Raw genomic sequence first — 20,281 nt, 5'->3', positions numbered from 1 at the left:
AAAGTCAATTAAACAGAAATACCAAACCATGGAAATGGGCCACGACCCATCCAACTTGCTGTGTGGCTGAGAGGAACCGCTCTCCCATCCCGTCTTCTATCTCCAGTGGCCCATCCCTGTGCTACAGTGGGCGTGGTATGAATGGGAAAATAAACTGCAGACACCCAACAATACTTCCTACAATCAGTTGAGCTCAGCCGCGGCTCTGAACCGCTCTTGCGTAAGAAGAAAACAAAGCCAAAACAGCCGAGCTGCGCTGTCATTTCTTTTTTTTCCGAAGTAGGATTTGGTACGTTGGACCAAATAAAACCGCTCCGAAAGAGCCCCGGCCGGTGTGCTATCAAATGGGGAGGCGGACGGCACCAGTGAGTGTCAAACACTGCTAAACACTTTCAACGGCAGGCTCTCTCCGGGACCCGTCATGCGGTAGAGGGAGAGAGAGGTTGTGGATGATCAACGAGAACCTGCAGGACCCATCCAGAACCATGAGCGGGGGAGAGGTCATCTTCCAGGGCTGGCTGAGGAAGTCTCCGCCGGAGAAGAAACTCCGGAGATATGTAAGAAAAATACACTTTTATAGTTTATTTCTTTACTTCAGTTGTGTATTTATCGCAGATGTCTCGCTGTTCTCTACACAGATGGCAGTAGTCATGATGTGCATTATGAATAGCGCTCAGCGTTGATCAGAAACCATATCGATCTAGCAGGTGCATCCCAATGGCATCTGGATAATTTAGTCTCATCTATTTTGTGTGCGTGTGAGTGTGTGCTTGTGCGTGCGTGCGCGAGTGCGTGTATACTTATTTTGTATAATTTTCTTGAGAAAGTATGAGAGAGAGAGAGAAATTCAGTGTGCGTGTATTTTGGCATGCACTTGGCTGTGTGAGTGAGTACGCGCGTGTTTATGTAAGTGTGTGTTTGTGCGCGCACGTGTGTGTGTGTGTGTGTGTGTGTGTGTGTGTGTGTGTGTGTGTGTGTGTCTGCTGGTAACTGTTTTTCTCTGAACAGTCCTATCTGGAAATCGGTCTTCACGTAAGAAAGCTCTTATAAGCTGTAGTCTGTGAGTGTCCCATCTGCCACTCACAGCATCTGTTTGCGATGAGGTAATGCCTAATCATCATCGTCATGTTATAGTAATCATGTTCAAAGTGTGTGTGCCAACTCCACTACCTCTCTAAACAATAGTCTAGCCCTCCCCTTGCCTCTCTGTCTTTCTGGGCTCGGCTAGGCTAGGCAAGTTAGGTAGGTGGTGCCGCTGCCGCTGCAGGGAGATGCTTACTAAATCACATAATAGGATTGGACCATGAGACAATCTCCCATAAATACAGCTGTCTGGTGTTTACGGATGGTGTAGCCTTACCCTGCCGCCTCCTCTTCCTACTGGCTGGCTGTGCCATGATGTCATCCTCCTGTGTTTCATGTCCCCCCCCACCAATGTATCAACCATCCCGAGTGTCTTCACCCCCCCCCCCCTTGTCGTTTCCTTGCCGTTTGCCACTTCCAGCGGTGGTGTGTTTACTCAGGGCCCAGCCGGCCCTGTCCAGTGGAAGAGGCTCTGCTGCAGTACGGTCCTGTATCAACAGCAGCCTGGAAAACAACATGCTCTCACCCCAGGCCTCTGCCTTCTCAGCACTCTAATGTAACAGGCTAACTTCACCCCCTCCCTCCCTCCCTCATCATCCTCCTGACTCTTTCCTCACCCACTCCCCCCCTCCTAAGCTCCCTCCTCCTCCTTCTCCCTCACCCCCACATCACTACCCTTCTCCTCTTCCTCCCTTCTCCTCACCCTCTCTCCTCCTCACCCTCTCTCCTCCTCACCCACCCTCCCTCCTCCCCCCCGCCCTCCTTCGTTCCCCCTCCTCCCTCTCGGTACCCTCCCCTCCTGCTCACCCAATCTCGAGGACAGATAATAGTGTCATTCTCTCCCGTCCGCGGGTGCGGGGCGTTATGACGACCGGACAAACAGACAGACTTAGGAGGAGAAAATAAGTGTCATGGGATGAGGCCTGAGTGTGTGTTTCCAGGACAGACGGAAGGACAGATGGATGGATAGATAGACGATAGATAGCCAGATTGACTCACAGTCAGACAGACTTGTGAACAGTAATCTGCTCATCTTGGGTTCCTTTCACTCTAATCTGGGATCCAGCCAGCCTGCTATGCTGTAGCACAACTTCTGGGAGGAGGCGGGACAGAGGCTGGGCCGGAAACCAGAAACTAAAAGGGGCGGAGTTACCCCTTGTTTCCTGTTGTCTGACAGAGATTTTGTACTAGAAACATATTTGGTCAAGTGGATTAAGCTTTCCAATGGGGATTTCAGTGTATTTCTACAGGTGTTGGTTTGAATCCTTTACAGACACATTTTTACAGTTTGTTATGCCAACTCCCCGCTTAAAGTGTTTGTGTGTGTGCCCTTCCCAGCCACTGTTTTACCAAAGTGATGTGTCTCTGTTACATATTACTCATATGTTAAAGATTTATGATAACTTTTTATTCAACAATTTGATGAGTAAAGGTCACTCCATATTCTTCCAGTTGATATTTTGGGCAGATATTCATTGGGTCATGACATGATTCAAAACAATGTCAAAAGTTGAAGTCACTGTAATTGTTACTCTCCCACTGTCACCCGAATTTTTGTAAAACCTTGTTGCGACCTTATTGTTTTCATCAAAGCATGCATGTGCTTGAGGCTTCAGAAGACCTGTAATAGTACTACTACTAATTCTACTGTTAAGTCATTCGGCAGACACCACTCCATCATAACAACACTAGTAGACTAGAGGAGACCTACTCCATCATAACAACACTAGTAGACTATAGGGAGGCCTACTCCATCATAACAACACTAGTAGAATATAGGGAGGCCTACTCCATCATAACAACACTAGTAGACTATAGGGAGGCAGACTCCATCATAACAACACTAGTAGACTATAGGGAGGCCTACTCCATCATAACAACACTAGTAGACTATAGGGAGGCCTACTCCATCATAACAACACAAGTAGACTATAGGGAGGCCTACTCCATCATAGCAACACTAGTAGACTAGAGGAGACCTACTCCATCATAACAACACTAGTAGACTAGAGGAGACCTACTCCATCATAACAACACTAGTAGGCTATAGTGAGGCCTACTCCATCATAACAACACTAGTAGACTATAGGGAGGCCTACTCCATCGTAACAACACTAGTAGACTATAGGGAGGCCTACTCCATCATAACAACACTAGTAGACTAGAGGAGACCTACTCCATCATAACAACACTAGTAGGCTATAGTGAGGCCTACTCCATCATAACAACACTAGTAGACTATAGGGAGGCCTACTCCATCGTAACAACACTAGTAGACTATAGGGAGGCCTACTCCATCATAACAACACTAGTAGACTAGAGGAGACCTACTCAATCATTACAACACTAGTATACTATAGGGAGGCCTACTTCATCATAACAACACTAGTAGACTAGAGGAGACCTACTCCATCATTACAACACTAGTAGACTATAGGGAGGCCTACTTCATCATAACAACACTAGTAGGCTATAGGGAGGCCTACTCCATCATAACAACACTAGTAGACTATAGGGAGGCCTACTCCATCATAACAACACTAGTAGACTATAGGGAGGCCTACTCCATCATAACAACACTAGTAGGCTAGAGGAGACCTACTCCATCATAGCAACACTAGTAGACTATAGGGAGGCCTACTCCATCATAACAACACTAGTAGACCAGAGGAGACCTACTCCATCATAACAGCACTAGTAGACTATAGGGAGGCCTACTTCATCATAACAGCACTAGTAGGCTAGAGGAGACCTACTCCATCATTACAACACTAGTAGACTATAGGGAGGCCTACTCCATCATAACAACACTAGTAGACTAGAGGAGACCTACTCCATTATAACCAACAATTCCACCAACATAACATCAGTAAGCCTACAGTAGGCCCTCAGCCACACTAGTCAGTAGGGTAGACCTGCTCCACCAACATAACACTAGTAGGTTGGGGGGAAACCTTATCCAACATGATAACACTAATAGGCTAGGGGGGACTCTCCTGTGAGTGCAGGTTATGCAACCGCGTGCTGTGACTGCTAGCTCCTGCCGCGGGGCTAACATGCAAATGCTATGCAAACCCTCGCGGCCTGACACCAAGTGGCAGTTGAGCCCTCCCAGGAGCGGGAAGAGAAACCGGGGATTGTGCGTGTATGCTGAGCAACAAGCATGACTTGTCCTCCCTCAACCCCCTCTTAGTGTTTACCCATGCTGTTGACTATCCTCCTCCTCCTCCTCCTCCTCCTCCTCCTTCTCCTCAACATGCTTCCCAACCATAACAATGTCTTATCTTGCTTCTCAATCACATGATCCTCATCGCAGACTGACTGTCATGTGAACGTGGACGTTGTGGGGGTGGGGGTGTTGTTTGGTGGTGGTGATGGGGGTGGTTGTCTGTGTCTGGCCTGTGTCACCCTCTCACTAGCTCACTTTCTCTGTTATCAAATTAGTCATTGTCCCATTCAGAGACATACACAGACACATAAACATGCATTCTCTCAGAGAGACGGGCACACACACAGGCGTGCATGATCTGTAAGGATTGAACATTATGTTTTTGGGATAACTGATCATTTAGTTTAGACATTGACATTTAGACATTGCGTGGAGCTGGCATTGCGGCGATGTGGCTAACGAGGTGTAGGATCTGTTGGGGGTGTGGTCTGAATGCTGGTTGTAAACAATGGCCAGAATGAGCTACTTATGTTCGACCAGGCCACTGTTCTGGTCATCGAGGCAGAGTCTTTGTTGAAACTGTGTAAATACCATCACCAACCTTGGATAGTGTAGTGGTAGGTGTATTTGACTCCCAGTTTAAAGGCACTGGGTTCGATCCCTAAACCTTGAGGCATCTTTCTGCCAGCTGCTAGTTTAGGACATGAATTTAAATCGACTGTCAGCCCCTCCCTTCCTTGAAATTGAAAAATAACAAGCTAGCTGGCCGGATAATCCGTCTTCTTCCGTAACCTGTTTGCAAAGTAAATAAATAATATTTGTATTTAGGCATTATTTCCATGAGTTGAAACATATACTGTAGGTCCGCTCCATTTTGCTTGGAGGTACATTGTCTGAGTCAACACCGGTTCTAAGAATAGCTGTTGTGTATGACGCAGTGTTGAGTAATTTGGTTAGGAGTACGACCGCTGCACGTCACCCCCCGTGTGACTCACGTATGTTTGATTTAGGGTGTCCTCCATCATATACATACACACACACACACACACACGATCACACGCGCAGACACACGCACACACACCCCCGCCATGTGTGTCAATCAATACTGGAGTCGATGATGATGTCATGGAGAGCCCGTCACTACCCTAAAGCGTTTGAGAGCCTCCAGCAGCCCACGGCCTCCCCGGTGACATCACCGTCGTGTCTGGTCAACGTTGCAAGGTTCTCACACACACAGAGGCATTCACATGCACACAGACATTAAGAGGCACACACAACTACGCACGCACAAGGACATGCAAGCCCCTGAACCAGGGTCATATTATTTATATTTCATATGCAGAAGAACTGACTAAGATTAACTATGATTACACTGATATGAAAACCAACTCCTCCTTTAACACCTGCAGACATCCTCCACACCTTTCTGCTCTCTTTGCAACATACAACTCAACAAATAGCTTCAGTACTAAACACCGATGTCTGCAGCCTGAAGCTGTAGGCAAGCTTGAACTAGGATGCTACCCAAACCCTACCTGCTCCTTAATGACATGCGTGTGAAATCCCAGTTTTGGGTGAAAACTAAATGACAAAATAGTAATTCAAAGTAAAGCAGCTTGTGTGTGTGTCTGTGTGTGTGTGTGTGTGTGTGTGTGTTTGTGTGTGTGTGTGTGTGTGTGTGTGTGTGTGTGTGTGTGTGTGTGTGTGTGTGTGTGTGTGAGGATGTTGTTGTGCAGAGGGGATCTGGGAAGTCTGTGCCCTCCCAGGTCAATGGTCAACCCACAATTCCCACTGACTACAAGGTCAATACACACACACACACACACACACACACACACACACACACACACACACACACACACACACACACACACACACACACACAGAAAATTAGGGGTAGGGGTTGAGTCAATTAATCTGTGTCTGTGTGCTTCCTATTAGCTTGAGTCCTTCTCTTAGTCCATCAGGACATCTAACTCATGCAACACACTTTTGATGACAGCCTTCATTTTGGGATGAAAAAACAGTCTCCTTTACAACTTCCACTTCCTGTCATTTGCCATGAACCCTTTTTTGTTTTTCGATAGGGGTCTTTTATTTCTTTCCGTCGTGTGTATTCTGTCCATCATGTGATGATGACGGCACCAGCAGCAGCAGCTGGCAGACTTCCTTCTTCCTGTCTCCTACAGGAAGTGCCTAGATGTGTGTGTGTGTGTGTGTGTGTGTGTGTGTGTGTGTGGGGGGGGGGGGGTTATTAGGTTTTATAAATGTCCTGCAGATCTAAAAATGTATCTGCATCAATCAGAAGCCTTCGTTCCCTCTCCCAAAATAGTCTGGCAGCAGGGCTGTAAGGGAAATTAGATTGATTATTGTCTCGTGATTAAGGGCTTGGTAAAGCAGGAACACTGTGGTCTTGGGTTGACCCAGTCCGCCTAAGGTGAGGCTGTCATGGGGAGGAGGAGGGGGAGGAGGGGGAGGATGGCTTCCAGAGCACGATTGAATGTGATTGAATAATATCAGATCTGCACGCATCAACAGCTGTTTTTGATAGCCCCGTGGTTTTTTAACATTTGAGCCAATCCACCAAGGGGACAGTGTGTCATGTGACCCAACAAGTTGACATAACACTCAGCCAATAGTTTCCAAATGCTTCCCGGTTGCCCTTGACTCAACCCATCCAACCAATCGAAAGCCGGAGTTTAAAAATAACCTCAGTGCTCTGGGAACCTGACTTGGATGTTCCTACAATGTCAAAGGACTCTCACAAACGTAACGCTTACATGAGATTGTTTCTTATACTAAATAAAAGAGCGCTGGGATAAATATTTAGTGGACCTAATGGTTACATTACGATAAAGAGATTACATTCAGGAGATAAAGAGGTCCAGTATTGGGATCATGTTTTTAGCATGCAGGTAGCTCACCGTGTGACTCCCTATATCTGCAAACATCTCACAGTGCATCTGAAAGCAAGTAGGGGGAATGATAGTTCTGGTTAGTGTGTTGAACTCGCAGCGGCCTGTAATGTTCCGGGTTTGATCACCAGTATCCGCAGCCTTACCTGTCAGCAACCCTTGAGCAAGATGCCCAAAACCCCCTACCCAATCCTCTTCAGGGACTTCAGGGATGCAAGTCGCTTTTGGCTTTGGAAGGACCATTGTGAATTACTTTGACTTGTATATCAAAACCATTTTATGAAAGCGGTTATAGTCTGGATGTTGAAAGATTTACTGTGTCTTCTCCAGTGAAGGGGTCGGGGGGGGGGGAGAGAGAGACACCGTTCTGTGTGTGTGTGTGTGTGTGTGTGTGTGTGTGTCAGTCATGTTTGGGTCAGGCTGTTCGTTACCAACCCTGGGAAAACCATTGAGGAAGCGGTCAATTCATTGGACCTTTTTTGTTCACAGAGTTCAAGAGTCTGCAGTTTTGTACCATTTGAATGAGGTACAAAAATCGGCACAATCTTGTCATCCCAAGAAACCCTGCCAGGAAACGGCATTTGGCCTCTGCCATTGACGTGGAAAGAGTGTTTAGTGAGCATCGAGCAGAATATAATGTACAGATTCACGCAGCGCGGCATGTAATCCCCGTGACAGCAGTGGCAGTATAGATGGGACAAAGCAGAGGAAATGATACAATGACTTGTGATTAAGGAGAACGCTCTTCCTTCCAAATGAATGAACGCATGATGATAGACCTGCTGTGAATAGAGCTGCTCATGTGTACTGGTGCTGGAGCCGAGGGGGGGAGGGGGGAGGGGGGAGGGGGGATGTGCTGCAGGGGTTTTGTGCTGGTCTCAGAAATAGAGAGCGACTGCTGTGAGGCTTTAAATGAGCTTGCACTTGTGATGTCATCACACACACACACACACACACACACACACACACACACACACACACACACACACACACACACACACACACACACACACACACACACACTCACACACAGGGTCGGCTTTCATTCGGCCGCTGTGATTGGCTGAGTCATGTTCCACAGCGCAGTGATGCATGCAAGAGTCACCGACGTTTATGAGCTGAATAGGGCACATCTAAACGCTATAACAAAATACATCAAGTGGTACGGCAATATCACTGCCTCCGTGCCCGGCTGTATAGCAAGGTTACAGAGCCAGCCACGTACAATGAACGACTTTCATGGTCCTGGAACGGCGCTTAAGAACCTGTTTCAGTCGATGCGTATCTCAGGAAATGAAGGCATTTATTGTCGCCATAATCCATGATTTGACGGTGTGAATTCCAAAATTGATACGACTGAGATGTCACAACCTAGACATTACGATTCGTGATATTAAATCCATCTAATTTTGAATCCATTTGATATTGAATCCATGAGATTTAGTGATATTGAAACCATAGAAGACCGTGCCAAGGGGCAGATCTTTATAGGCTCTAAGAACTAAAGGTATCACAGTAATTGCCCATGATGCCTCTGGGCTGTTCCTCGGAACCCATACAGCTGCGTGGAGCTTCATAAAAGGTGGTATCAAAGCAGGTGGGACACACACACACACAGACACACACACACACACACACACACACACACAGACAGTTCGGTGTAGAAGCGGTGGTGACCTTGGCAGTGTAGAGGTCAGCGGAGATTGTTTCACGTGAACTTCTAGGAAGACGTCTCGTTTCTACGTCACGGCTAATCACAGCAACAACAACCCCTCCTGCTTCACCTCTGTCTGCACCTTCTCCCAGTCCCCTCCTTTGTTGTCTGTAGGGTCTGGCTGGCTCTTATCAGCGCGTGTTGTGTCTTGCAGTCCAAGGTCAGGACTTTACCTACAGGGGGGGAAAACCCAAGCGGTTTGATTCTTCAGTTTGATTAAATTTAAATCTCGTTCCACTGGAATTTGTTGGAGGTTAAAGCCTATCGTTTTCAACTGGAGGGCGTTTTGGTCTGACTCTGGGATCTCTTGGGGTGTGTGTGTGTGTGTGTGTGTGTGTGTGTGTGTGTGTGTGTGTGTGTGTGTGTGTGTGTGTGTGTGTGTGTGTGTGTGTGTGTGTGTGTGTGTGTGTGTGTGTGTGTGTGTGTGTGTGTGTGTGTGTGTGTGTGTGTGTGTGTGTTTTGAGGAATTGCTTGGGAAGTTTGAAGTTGTATTCCATGTATTCCTTTCTTCATATGACGTGTTATGAAGTTCAGCTCAGTGTTGTCAGTAGTTGAGAGTGGACTCAGTGTTAAGGCAGGGTCCAGTCATTGTTTCACATCGATTCCAGTCAGGTGTCAGATAAAGTCATAACTATTTACAGTGTAAGCAGACTTTCATCAGAATGGGGCTCTACAGACCCTTATTCAGAGATGAAAGACTTTAAAAGGAGCCAGAAGCAGACAAACATCCAAGGAAAGTGGAACAGGAAACGTGTCAATGAGGAAGACGGAGTGTCAGCTGGAGACGACCCAGTTGGGCTCGGTGTGATGTGTACTTGTGTAGTGTACTTGTTTTGTGTACTCATGGTGTACTTAGTTTTTTTGTTACTTGTGTTGTGTGCTTGTGTCGTGACTCCGATTAGAGGTGGAGGCCTCACTTCTGTCTGTAAACCAATGGGCATCTGGATCTCCTCAGCGCCAGCGCGAGACGCTGAACACACACACACACACACACACACACACACACACACACACACACACACACACACACACACACACACACACACACACAGATACACACACACACGAAGGTGTGACCTGTTGGCACAGCGTTTGCCTGGCTTTTGTGTGCGATGTATTAATTAGAAGTCCTGCAGAAAAGCGTGTCGTAAACGTTTGTCTCTGGAAGCAGCTGCCCTGTTCAGCGTCAGCGGCGACGGAGCGAGGTGGAACCCAAGGAGAGAGCCCCCTGTGTAAACTGCAAAAGACCTTCTAGAAACTTCCCCGGGCTCTCCAAGATCCATTTGGGGTTTGTCTCAGCCCAGGCGGACGTAAACTGACGTTGCATATGTAAACACAGATAAGTAACACCTGCCATCTGCCGGGGGAAGCCAGTGCTCTCGTAACAGCCGAGAGGGAGAGAGCAAGTGTGTCTGTGTGTTTCACTTTCAATTTGTTGCCTTGTAGGTGTGTTATTCTTTTTCATATCTATATGATTTATGGACCCTTTACAAGACTTTAATGGACAGGAGAGTGAAGTGTGTTTGAAGAGACAGTGAATGACTTAGCATAGTACCACCACATGTGTTAACCTGTGTTGTACATCTGTGTACCACAAGGTGTAATTTGGTTGGGCAACTTCCCAGGCCACTTCCCAGATCAGTTCCCAGATCAGGAGCACACTGGTAAAACAAAAAACGACCCAGTTACCATTCAACTTAATTAGCCAATGAGTAGACATTGAAACCCAAAACCCAAAACGAACCCACAAACTAAAAAATGACAAACTTGGCAACGAATAGTTGTAGTTATCAGGGACTTGCCAAGGGTTGGGTTGACGATTTGTAATGAAATAGACACAGACAGAGTTAAACATAAATATGGGACATGACAAGGGTTGGTAGAAATATTTAATATCTCATGTGGATGATTTAGCGTATTTTTCACGTGGATAGCGAATGAATCGCTCCTGTGTTTGTGTGGCGCCCGTGCTGACCGCCTGCCTGCGTAAGCAGACCAGCATCCGTCTCACAACAATTCGTTTGTGGAGCTTTTGTGTTAGGCTGTTTGTGTGTGTGTGTGTTCAATCGTCGCCCCTTTTTTAGTTTTTTTCACACGCCTGATGTTTGAAAGTCTTGTGTTGCTTTCTACACTTGTCTCTTCCTCTGTTCAGGAAAGCAACACATTTGGTATTTGTTGCTGTTCTGATGCAACAAAGACGGCTTTGTGTCTTCTGAGTGTTGAACAGGCAAGTTATCGTTTCTCTGGAAGCCCTGGAGGCTGTCTCGGTGTCATTCAGATTCCTGCGAGACGCGTCGGGGTAATTGAATTGGCTCCCTAACGGTGACTGGATCCCGATCGCGCTGGCTGATACGTGACCTGCTTATTGATTCTAAATAAATCCCCACAGTGACTCCTCATGACTCTATCAGTGGGAATTACAAGCGCGTCGCCTTTCTGATCAAAACTATGTGTTCCCCTTCCCCCCCCCCCCACCGAGATTTAGTATCTATATTTACCACCGATAGCTATCTATTGATGGAATGCTGTGATCAGACGTCATCAGTTCAGTTCTCAGAATGTCTGTCCGGGGTGTTGTTTGGGAAGATTTATATAAATATGCTCCTTTAAATCCATTATGTGTGTCGATAGTTCTCTTTTTAAGGTTTAGTTAAGGGGGACCAGTTTTCAAAATGAATCAGAAAGGGCTTTACCGACCCACAGAGAATAAAGAACAGCAGACTAACATCCTAAAAATAATGGAACAGAAAACATGACACTGACTTCCCAAGGCGGCAGCAATATACGTACATATGAGCAATAAACCTTCCAAGGTCTATATTACATTTCTGCAGGCTATCGTTCAGACATGGCAATGGGGGGGGTTTAGCTCCAGAGAGCCTGCCTAGGGTAGGCTGCTGGGCTGACAACAGCCTCCTCTCAACACCAGAGCAGTTGTGGATAGCAGTAGGGAGTCGTTAGCGTCAATGTTTCATGGAGCATCGAAGGGGAGAAAGCTTGTGCGCTACTCACCGTCCTGCTGGGACCATATTGACTGAAACTGGAAGCTTAAGATCCCTTCCCTTCCACACACACACACACACACACACACACACACACACACACACACACACACACACACACACACACACACACACACACACACACACACACACACACACACACACACACACACACACATCACTTACCGACATGCCGCTGAGACCTACATGAGAGCCAATGAGATAGCTCAGAGCATTGAATCGCTATATTAATACGACAATCCCGGATCTGTGGTGTCACGTTGATGTTGTTGTTGTTGTTGTTGTTGCGTTTGAAAGAGTAAGTCAAGTGCCCTTCTGAAGCTCTTCATCACTGATGCAGAGACTGGTACACAGGTACAGGGAGTCACATTCAAATTAGATTCTCAGGCTTAAAGGTCCCATGACATGCCACCAGGTGTGGGTTGATTAGCCGTTACAAGCCGTTTTGGAAAGCTGTCCCTTATGACATCACAGGTGGGCGTGTCCACCTAGATGTGTGACGGATAGATCAGTTCAGTATCAGCACTGTAGCAACGTTTGCTACAGTGCACTGGGTAGGCTGGTAGACTGATCTATCTAGCACACATCTAGGTGGACACGCCCACCTGTGATGTCATAAGGGACAGATTTCCCAAACGGCTTGTAACGGCTAATCAGCCCACGACTGGTGGCATGTCATGGGACCTTTAACCCTTAACCCTCAAGCACACCATTCATGTTTCCCAGTTAGTGGGAAAAGGAAGAATTCCTGAGAATAGCAATATCATCCCACTGCAGACACAAATGGGCGTTCTCGTGTGGTGGGGATTCTCGTTTACGCAGACTGGAGCCTTTCTTGCTGAACTGTATTAAAATGTCAGAGAATAATACTCCAATAATCCAATCCAATCCAATTCGCCGCCCGATTGATCTCATATGTTGACTACAAACCATGTAAATAGTGTTGTAAATAGACGTACAAAGCTTTTCAAATCTTATTTGGTGTTTTATTGGTCTTTAGTGTGCAAAGTAAACAATGTACAAAGTAAATAAGGTGCAAAATCAAACCGGAGAAGTGATTCTGGAAATGATTTTGTTAGAGGACCAATCACAGCGCTTGCCGTCTCCGTTGCGTCGACGGATAGTTAAAAAATATTGGATGTGAAGTAGGGATGGGCGTGAGGAAACGATCAGTCGAGTACTCCTCGTTACAAATGAACTTGGTTGGTGGACAGGCAAACTCAAGGTTGCACATACACCCACAGACAAGTTTTCTGAAGGAAATGTATCAATTTTCTGTGTGGCGACACTGGCGCGTGCCGTGTGCACAAAGCAAATGAAATGTATCAAATTTCTGTCTGGCACGTGCCGTGCCGTGTGCACAACGCCAGATTTCAAAAAGTTAAGAGATGGCGGTTAGAGCAAAGCGCAGCGAAGTATTGAAATACTTTACAGAAAAAAGAGATCATAAGGTGAAATGTAAAATGTGCCAAGCGAAATTGAGCTACCAGAGTACTAAAAGTACTATGCGGCAACATATGCTCCTGAAACACAACGGTGAGTTGGGGAAAGCAGACCCGCAGCAACCAAGTGTGTCGGCTATTTTCACCGCCGCAAGACGCAGCTGTAATTCCGGCCGTGTAGAGATTTCAACGCTGAGTATCTTTTTAGTTCATTTGCTGCCGTTTTATTTGCAGCTTTAAGTTATTGGCAATGGTTAGGCTACTTGTTTTTTTTGTTTTTTAAACCGTTACAGGCCTTTGTTCGACGTGATTTAAATTGTGAGACGCATATTTATTTTTGTACGGAAAATTGTCTATTGAACGTTTGCAAAAATAAACAATGAATACTCTGATAACTCTGACTGTTTTTGATTGAGAATAAGCATTACATGTTTGGTTGGAAATATTGCCGTTCATCATTAGGCCTATTCCTGCTGCAGATGCGTTGCATTCTAAAAATAGATTAGATTAAACGAGTACTCGATTGATCCTCGAGGAATCCATTCGATCACTCGAGTTTGGAATTTACTACTCGTGCCCATCCCTAATGCGAAGGTAATGGTGCGTTTTAGTATTCTCTGCGAACCGACTCGGACCTCGGATGTGACGCCACGCCCACACTTAAAACGCACCACACACGCGTTTTATTATGTTTCGCGCGTCAGTCGTTGGAGAAAATCATGGATGCCACCCGGAAATCTGTTGTCGCGGTAGCATTGGCAGAGTACCAGGCACTCCAAAATAACTATAGGCCATAGGCAGAGATACGGACGCGGTAAGGTATTGCAGTAATACGAGTGATTGAAATTGCCATTTAAATTGCTCGGTCTCCTCTGAGGTCAACCGAGCAAGCAAGTTCGCCGTCCGAGGAAAGGGGGCGTGTTCATGCGTGTCGCTAGTCAACGTCCTCGGACCTCCGAGACGAATGGATAATAAAATGCACCATAAGCTACGAAGAGGGTCTCCGACAGGCTCTCCGGCTACAGAGAGGGCTCTCCATGTCTACGTACAGCACTTCACGGAGGGCTATAAACTGGCCTAACTTTCACCGTCAACACTGGCCCCTTCTTCTTCTCACTGCTGTCAAGCTCCGGAACATGTGCTAGTTCGATTTTTAGTTTCAAAATAAGATCTAGTAGTAAGTACGGGTAGCATACAACTAACGTTAGCCAAGGGAGGCTCCATGATTGCTAAATCTAATGAGAGAGCTTTCCATGTGCCTTGCGAAAGGCGCATACTATGCTTTCTTTGCCATTAAGGAAAGAAAGCATAGTATGCCTTGTGACTATGCTTTCCATGTGCCTTGCGAAACCCAGTATGCCTTTTGAAACACTTCGTGATTGGTCGATGAAACGCTACCAGGAATGCCTAATTGATGTTCTTGTGTCATGACGGAAACGCCCAAGCCTGCAGCTGGACCCTTCTTGAGAAAAGATGATTTAAAGAGTAATAGTACGTCATTGAATTACTAGGGATTGTTTGTCAGCGCTGCTTACTGCAAGTTTTAGTCATGTTGTCGAAGGGAATAATCATGAACAGACGGCCAGGGAGAGTCATGGGAAGAAAGTGAGGGCTGAAGGAGAACGCATCCGTTGTTGGTGTGTGGCGGTGTGTACGTTCACACTAATGCAGAGACATTTGAAAACTCATCGATTTTTGATGAATAAGATCAAAAGGTTTTTTTGAATGCTGACGTATGATTGTCACGGGATCCAGACTCCATAAAAACAAGTTCTGGAAATGGACACATGGATCCAATAAATCCAATAAATCAACAGTGGAATAACAAGGAATAACTATGCGGTCTGGTCTATTTATTTTACGGCCATAGCTGGCCTGAATACCGCGATCTGACTTTATTCGGTTGGTTATACCCAACGGTCGGTAAAACGGAGGTAGCATGAAAGTATGGAGAGGTCGGGTAGCATCCAGTCAGCCGAATCATAACCACCTAGATACACAGATACACTCCTCCTACACAGGAAACTTGAGATAAGACAGTGAAATCACCGGGCGTGCCAAGCCTCGACCGAACCGGCTTGGCAGTTTAGAAAGGCCTTATGCTGGAGAGAGGGCAGTAGTGCGCACCTAAAAAAGCAGCCAACAACTCTTAAAACACTTCACAAAACACAACACAGACACACACACACCAAGGCGGGTGCTGACTGACTGCACACACACACACACACAGCCTGAAGGGTGCTGCTGACTGCGCGCACACACACGCACACGCACATATACACACACCATGGCGGGTGCTGACTGACTGCGCACACACACAAACCTCCGTTCCAAGCCTACTCACCGTTTAGAAGAGCTGTAGGCAAAGTAGCCTCATCAGAGACTCTACTTGCATTGAACAGCATGTCTCAGAGCTTGGCGTCTTAAATCTTTAGTAGACTTTTGTCAACAGCTCCTGCCTTTCTCTACATGCAGTATCACTCAAAAATACGTATTGTCGAGTCGCCAGGGTTGTTGTATATAGGCCTATAGAGGGGGGTTTTGTTTCATTTAATATTGCATAATTTCCAATAACTCCCGCTCAGCCCCTCGCACCTTACGCGTGACCGTGACGAGTGTGTCTCTAACCTTCAGGGAGTAGTAGCAGGATGTGATACAATTAAATTCAAAAACGGTTGTGAAAGAAAAAAAGTTCACTGTATCCGGCCCTTTACATTTAAGCTAACAGATATAGATATTCGATATTCAAAAAAAAATAATTCTGGATAATCTGGCGGACCAGATATTATGTCTGGCGAGCCAGTTATGGCCCACGGGCCGCCAGTTGCCGACCCCTGACCTAGAAGCTTCAGTGCTTGAAGCTTTGGTTCATGTCCCGCTGTTAAATCCATCTCGAGCTCAGGTCAGCCAAGCCGGTCATAACAAAGACTCCTGATAGGGCGGAGAACAATGTCTGCAAACATGGCAGTTAAGGGCTTCTACGCTAACGTGCACTGTTTGTCCAGCTGTGTGTGTGTGTGTGTGTAGATGTGTGTGTATGTTTGCATGTGTGTAGATGTGTGTATGTGTATCTATGAGTGTGTGAGTGTGTGTGTGTGTGTGTGTGTGCATCCATATATGCGTGTAGCGTGCACGTGAAGCAGCTGCAGGTGATAATAAACAGTACCGGAGCAGGTGGCCGTGCACGTGCATTGACGGGCTGCTGCTGCGGCTCCTCAGTTGTTTTCACCGTCTCTCCACCGCTGCAGCCCGTGGCCAGCGTCGGCCCGCAGGCGTGCCCGTTTGCTCACGCGCGTCTGGTTGGAAAACATGTTGACTTGTGGTTATCAGGCTCCAGTGTTGACACAATGTTATACTACGACGTGCTGCTCCGCGCAGTGTTTTTCCTGCTCTCGTGCGCGCGCACGCGCACGCTGCCTGGACGCGGGCCAGGCGTGACAGCTCCGGGGTCAACGTGACTGCGAGAAACACGCCGCGGATGAGTAGAGCCTACTTCCGATAGGACCTCGGGTTTAATTTTTTTTACATTTGGGAACTCGACTGTAAAATTCATAAACGTGACAAGTGAATCGACTGCCATTTTTGATGGTTATTTTTTATGTCGTTGGTCTGTAGACGAACTGTAGACAATAGCGGTGGTGTTGTTTTTGTACTGTTTCCTCAAGTGAATCGGCTTTTTTTTTCTTTCCTCTTCCAATAATAGTTCAAGAGGCATGAAGTATTTTCTAACGTTTCAACAATAAGATGAAACAAAAGGAACTGCTTGGACAAACCAGTTTGTCTCTATTTTTAACTTCTATTTTTAGAGGTCACAAGGAACACAACATTGTTTTTGGTGGTATTATTGGAGGTTTTTCCTCCCCACCTTGCTCTGTGTCTGCCGCCAGCAGCAGATAAACACTACCAGACCTGGCATTACGAGGGATTTACAAGAAACGCTGCACTAGCTACCTGCTGGGACACTACTGTTCATGGTAGTGTCAAGGCAGCTGGAATGAATAAGGACCAACATGGAAAATAGCAGAGGGAACATTGCACACAACAACACATGGTTTACTTCTTCATATACCTAATGGACCATTATTAAAAATATATATATAAATATATTGTCTGTGTCGTGGTTAAGGGGTTTGACTTCCAGGCAAAGGGTCCTGGGTTCAGAACCCCATTGTCTGCAGTCCCCCATGGGCATTGTTTGTGTGTGTGTGTGTGTGTGTGTGTGTGTGTGTGTGTGTGTGTGTGTGCGGGTGCGTGAGTGCACCGAACAGGTCCAGTTGCATTGGCACATGCGCACACGGGCAGTTCGCTTAGTGAGGGGACAAGGGCAGGAGAGGGGGCTGGGAGAGGGAGCAGGGGGGAGGGGGAGGGGGCGAGGAGGTCCTGGCTTGGGCCTTGGTGATGGATGGTCTGGGACGTGCTCTGCGGACCGGCAGACTGAGATAGGGAGATATTAGGAAGAAGAGATGGAGCGGGACTAGTAAAGGGAGAGATGGAGATATGGAGGAAAGGGAGGGAGATGGGGAGAGGGAGGGAGATGGGGACAGAGACCAAGAGAGATAGGCTATTCCCACAGACCAGCGAGAGGAGGGATGGAGAGAGAGAGAGAGAGAGAGAGAGAGAGAGAGAGGAACAGAAAGCAAGATGAGTGGCAGATGAGAAGAAGGGGGGAGAGAGATTAGGGGATTGTGGAGGAAGCGAAGTATGAAGGAGAAAGAGACTGCGAGAGGCACCATCCAAGCCTAAAAGTGTACTTATCTCAGATGTATTTTATACATCTCATGTTCTTTACACGCTCCTCTACCGAGAAGTGCGTTTCGTAAAAACCCAAGCTGTGCATTATCTCAAGAGCAAGTCCTTTTCCTGTGGAAACTCTGCTTCTATACTTAGCCATGATAATAAAGGCTAAAGGAGCTGTCTATGCCGTACTGTACTTGAAGCCTTGTCGCTGCTTCGGTCAACACGATGGCTGCCAGGAATCATCCTAGCGGGTCGTGTTAACCCCGTACTACCGGGCACAACTCCAGATTTTAATTAAACAATCTCTCCCATCTCCTCTCCAGAAAAGGACACAACGTTTGTTTAGTCAGCCAGTCAGTCAGCCACTACAGCCAGTGTTTAGCTCATGGCTGAGGAGGATCCAATCCACGAGTGGTTCTGTGGAAGCGTTCCCGTACATCCTTGTCCTGTTGTTTTGTAACAATGACCTTGTGACAATAAGGAAGTCGGCTCTGCAAACGGAATAAGAAACTCGTAAAGAGGATTTTGTCATCTTGCGTGTTATTTCCAATGCGTTTTTAAGCTGTTTTGCAGTCGACTTTACCACATGGCCAGAGTTAGCCATCCCACATTACTATTAAACAAACATGCTGTTGATAAAAACACAGTAGGACATAGAGCCTATGTAAGAACTGATAGCTTTGTTAACGTATTGGTGTGTGTGCCTGATAACTATTTGATCAGGATGGTAAAACGCCAATACAATCGTTCCATGATATCGTATTTCGTATCCGACGTGAAACAGAAGCCGGAGCCATGACGCTGTGTTTATTTTTTTGTTCGCTTCTGCGTATGTCTGTTGTGTGTGTGTGTTTGTGTGAGACTGTAGCAAAGTGCAATTAGCTTGTGTCAATAATGTAACTGTCATGGAACTCTTAGCCTTAAGACAGTTTGACCAAGGAATGGAGATGTTGACGTCAGCAGAGAGGGCCTTGAGTCGTCAACGGCGTCACGTTTACGCAGACGCTGTTTGCTGACGCGCCCTCCTACAGTGCGTTGTTTGTTTGAGTGTTCAGACTTTAAGGTTTGATTCATATTCGCTTAAATATTCTTCGCAGCTGTATCTAGTGTGTGGGTTTATTTAATGCAAATGCATTGTTACAGAGCGACGAGGGGAAACCCTTTTTCCCTTTACAGGGCCTAATAGGGACCCCAAAGAAACTAAGCCTGGACAAACGTGTTCACATACACAAGCACGCACGCACACATACGCACGCATGCATTCACACACATGCATGCACACACACAGGAGGACATGGAACATTTTTAGGAGGATATATATTTATATATATGTATCTAAGTGTATATATATATATATTTATATATATATTCACACACACATACAGCTGTCTCTATTGTTCTTTCATCAGACGCTCTTAAAACAACAGAAATTCCCTTTCTGTTGTTCTGTATGTTCTCTGTATGTTCTTCAGCTTTGTTTTCAACTCCTGGTGGCAAGTCAGGAAGTGTGTGTGTGTGTGTGTGTGTGTGTGTGTGCGTGTGTGTGTGTGTGTGTGTGTGTGTGTGTGTGTGTGTGTGTGTCATTTGTTGAATGAAGCTCTGTTTGTGTGTCAATAGGGTTTCTGTGTGTGTGTCTGTCTAGTTAGGAGCGTGCATGTGGTTGAGTGTACGTGTGTCCAACTGTATGTATCTGTGTCTGCTATTGTCTGTGTGTGTGTATCTAGCAGTATGAGTTTGTCTGGTTTTGTGTGTCTGTGTGTGTCTAGCAGTATGCATGCGGTGTGTCTGTGTATTTGTGTGTGTCTGGCAGTATGTGTATGTGTGTCAGGCAGTATGTTTCTGGTAGTATACACTGGGCTTACGGTGGTGTCTGTGTTGAAAAACGTGGGTGGGGTATATCTGTGTGTGTGTGTGTGTGTGTGTGTGTGTGTGTGTGTGTGTGTGTAGATGGGATACAGTGGATGGGGGGGGGGGGGGGGGGGGAGGTGCAGGATCCTGTGTGTCAGCAGCTGCATGTGAGTCCCGACCGGAAGTGCATCACTGGCAGATGGCCAACCCCCCCCCCCCCTTTACACACACACACACACACAACCCACCAACCCCCCCAGCAGTCTGCCTTCCTTTCCCTGCACCCCCAATAACACACACACACACACACACACAGCTCCTTCAAACCGGCGCCTGTCCTCTCTCTCTCT

The 20,281-nt window shown here is 46.6% G+C and overlaps 1 protein-coding gene across 1 annotated transcript in view; it reads left to right on the top strand.

Annotated features, from left to right (window-relative positions):
* The first annotated feature begins 204 nt into the window (after positions 1–204).
* gab2 (GRB2-associated binding protein 2) overlaps positions 205–20,281 on the top strand; it is a 48,232-nt gene continuing 28,155 nt past the window's right edge. Inside the window, exon 1 of the mRNA XM_079732105.1 lies at positions 205–557. Coding sequence (XP_079588231.1) covers positions 450–557 — 108 coding nt within the window. The 5' untranslated portion in view covers positions 205–449. The remainder of the gene's footprint in view (positions 558–20,281) is intronic.

This window comes from Pollachius pollachius (assembly GCF_949987615.1).
Source record: "Pollachius pollachius genome assembly, chromosome: 3".
In the NCBI taxonomy this organism is placed as follows: Eukaryota; Metazoa; Chordata; class Actinopteri; order Gadiformes; family Gadidae; genus Pollachius; species Pollachius pollachius.
Note: the sequence above shows the minus strand (reverse complement) of the source record. Positions and strands in the feature narration are given on the sequence as shown.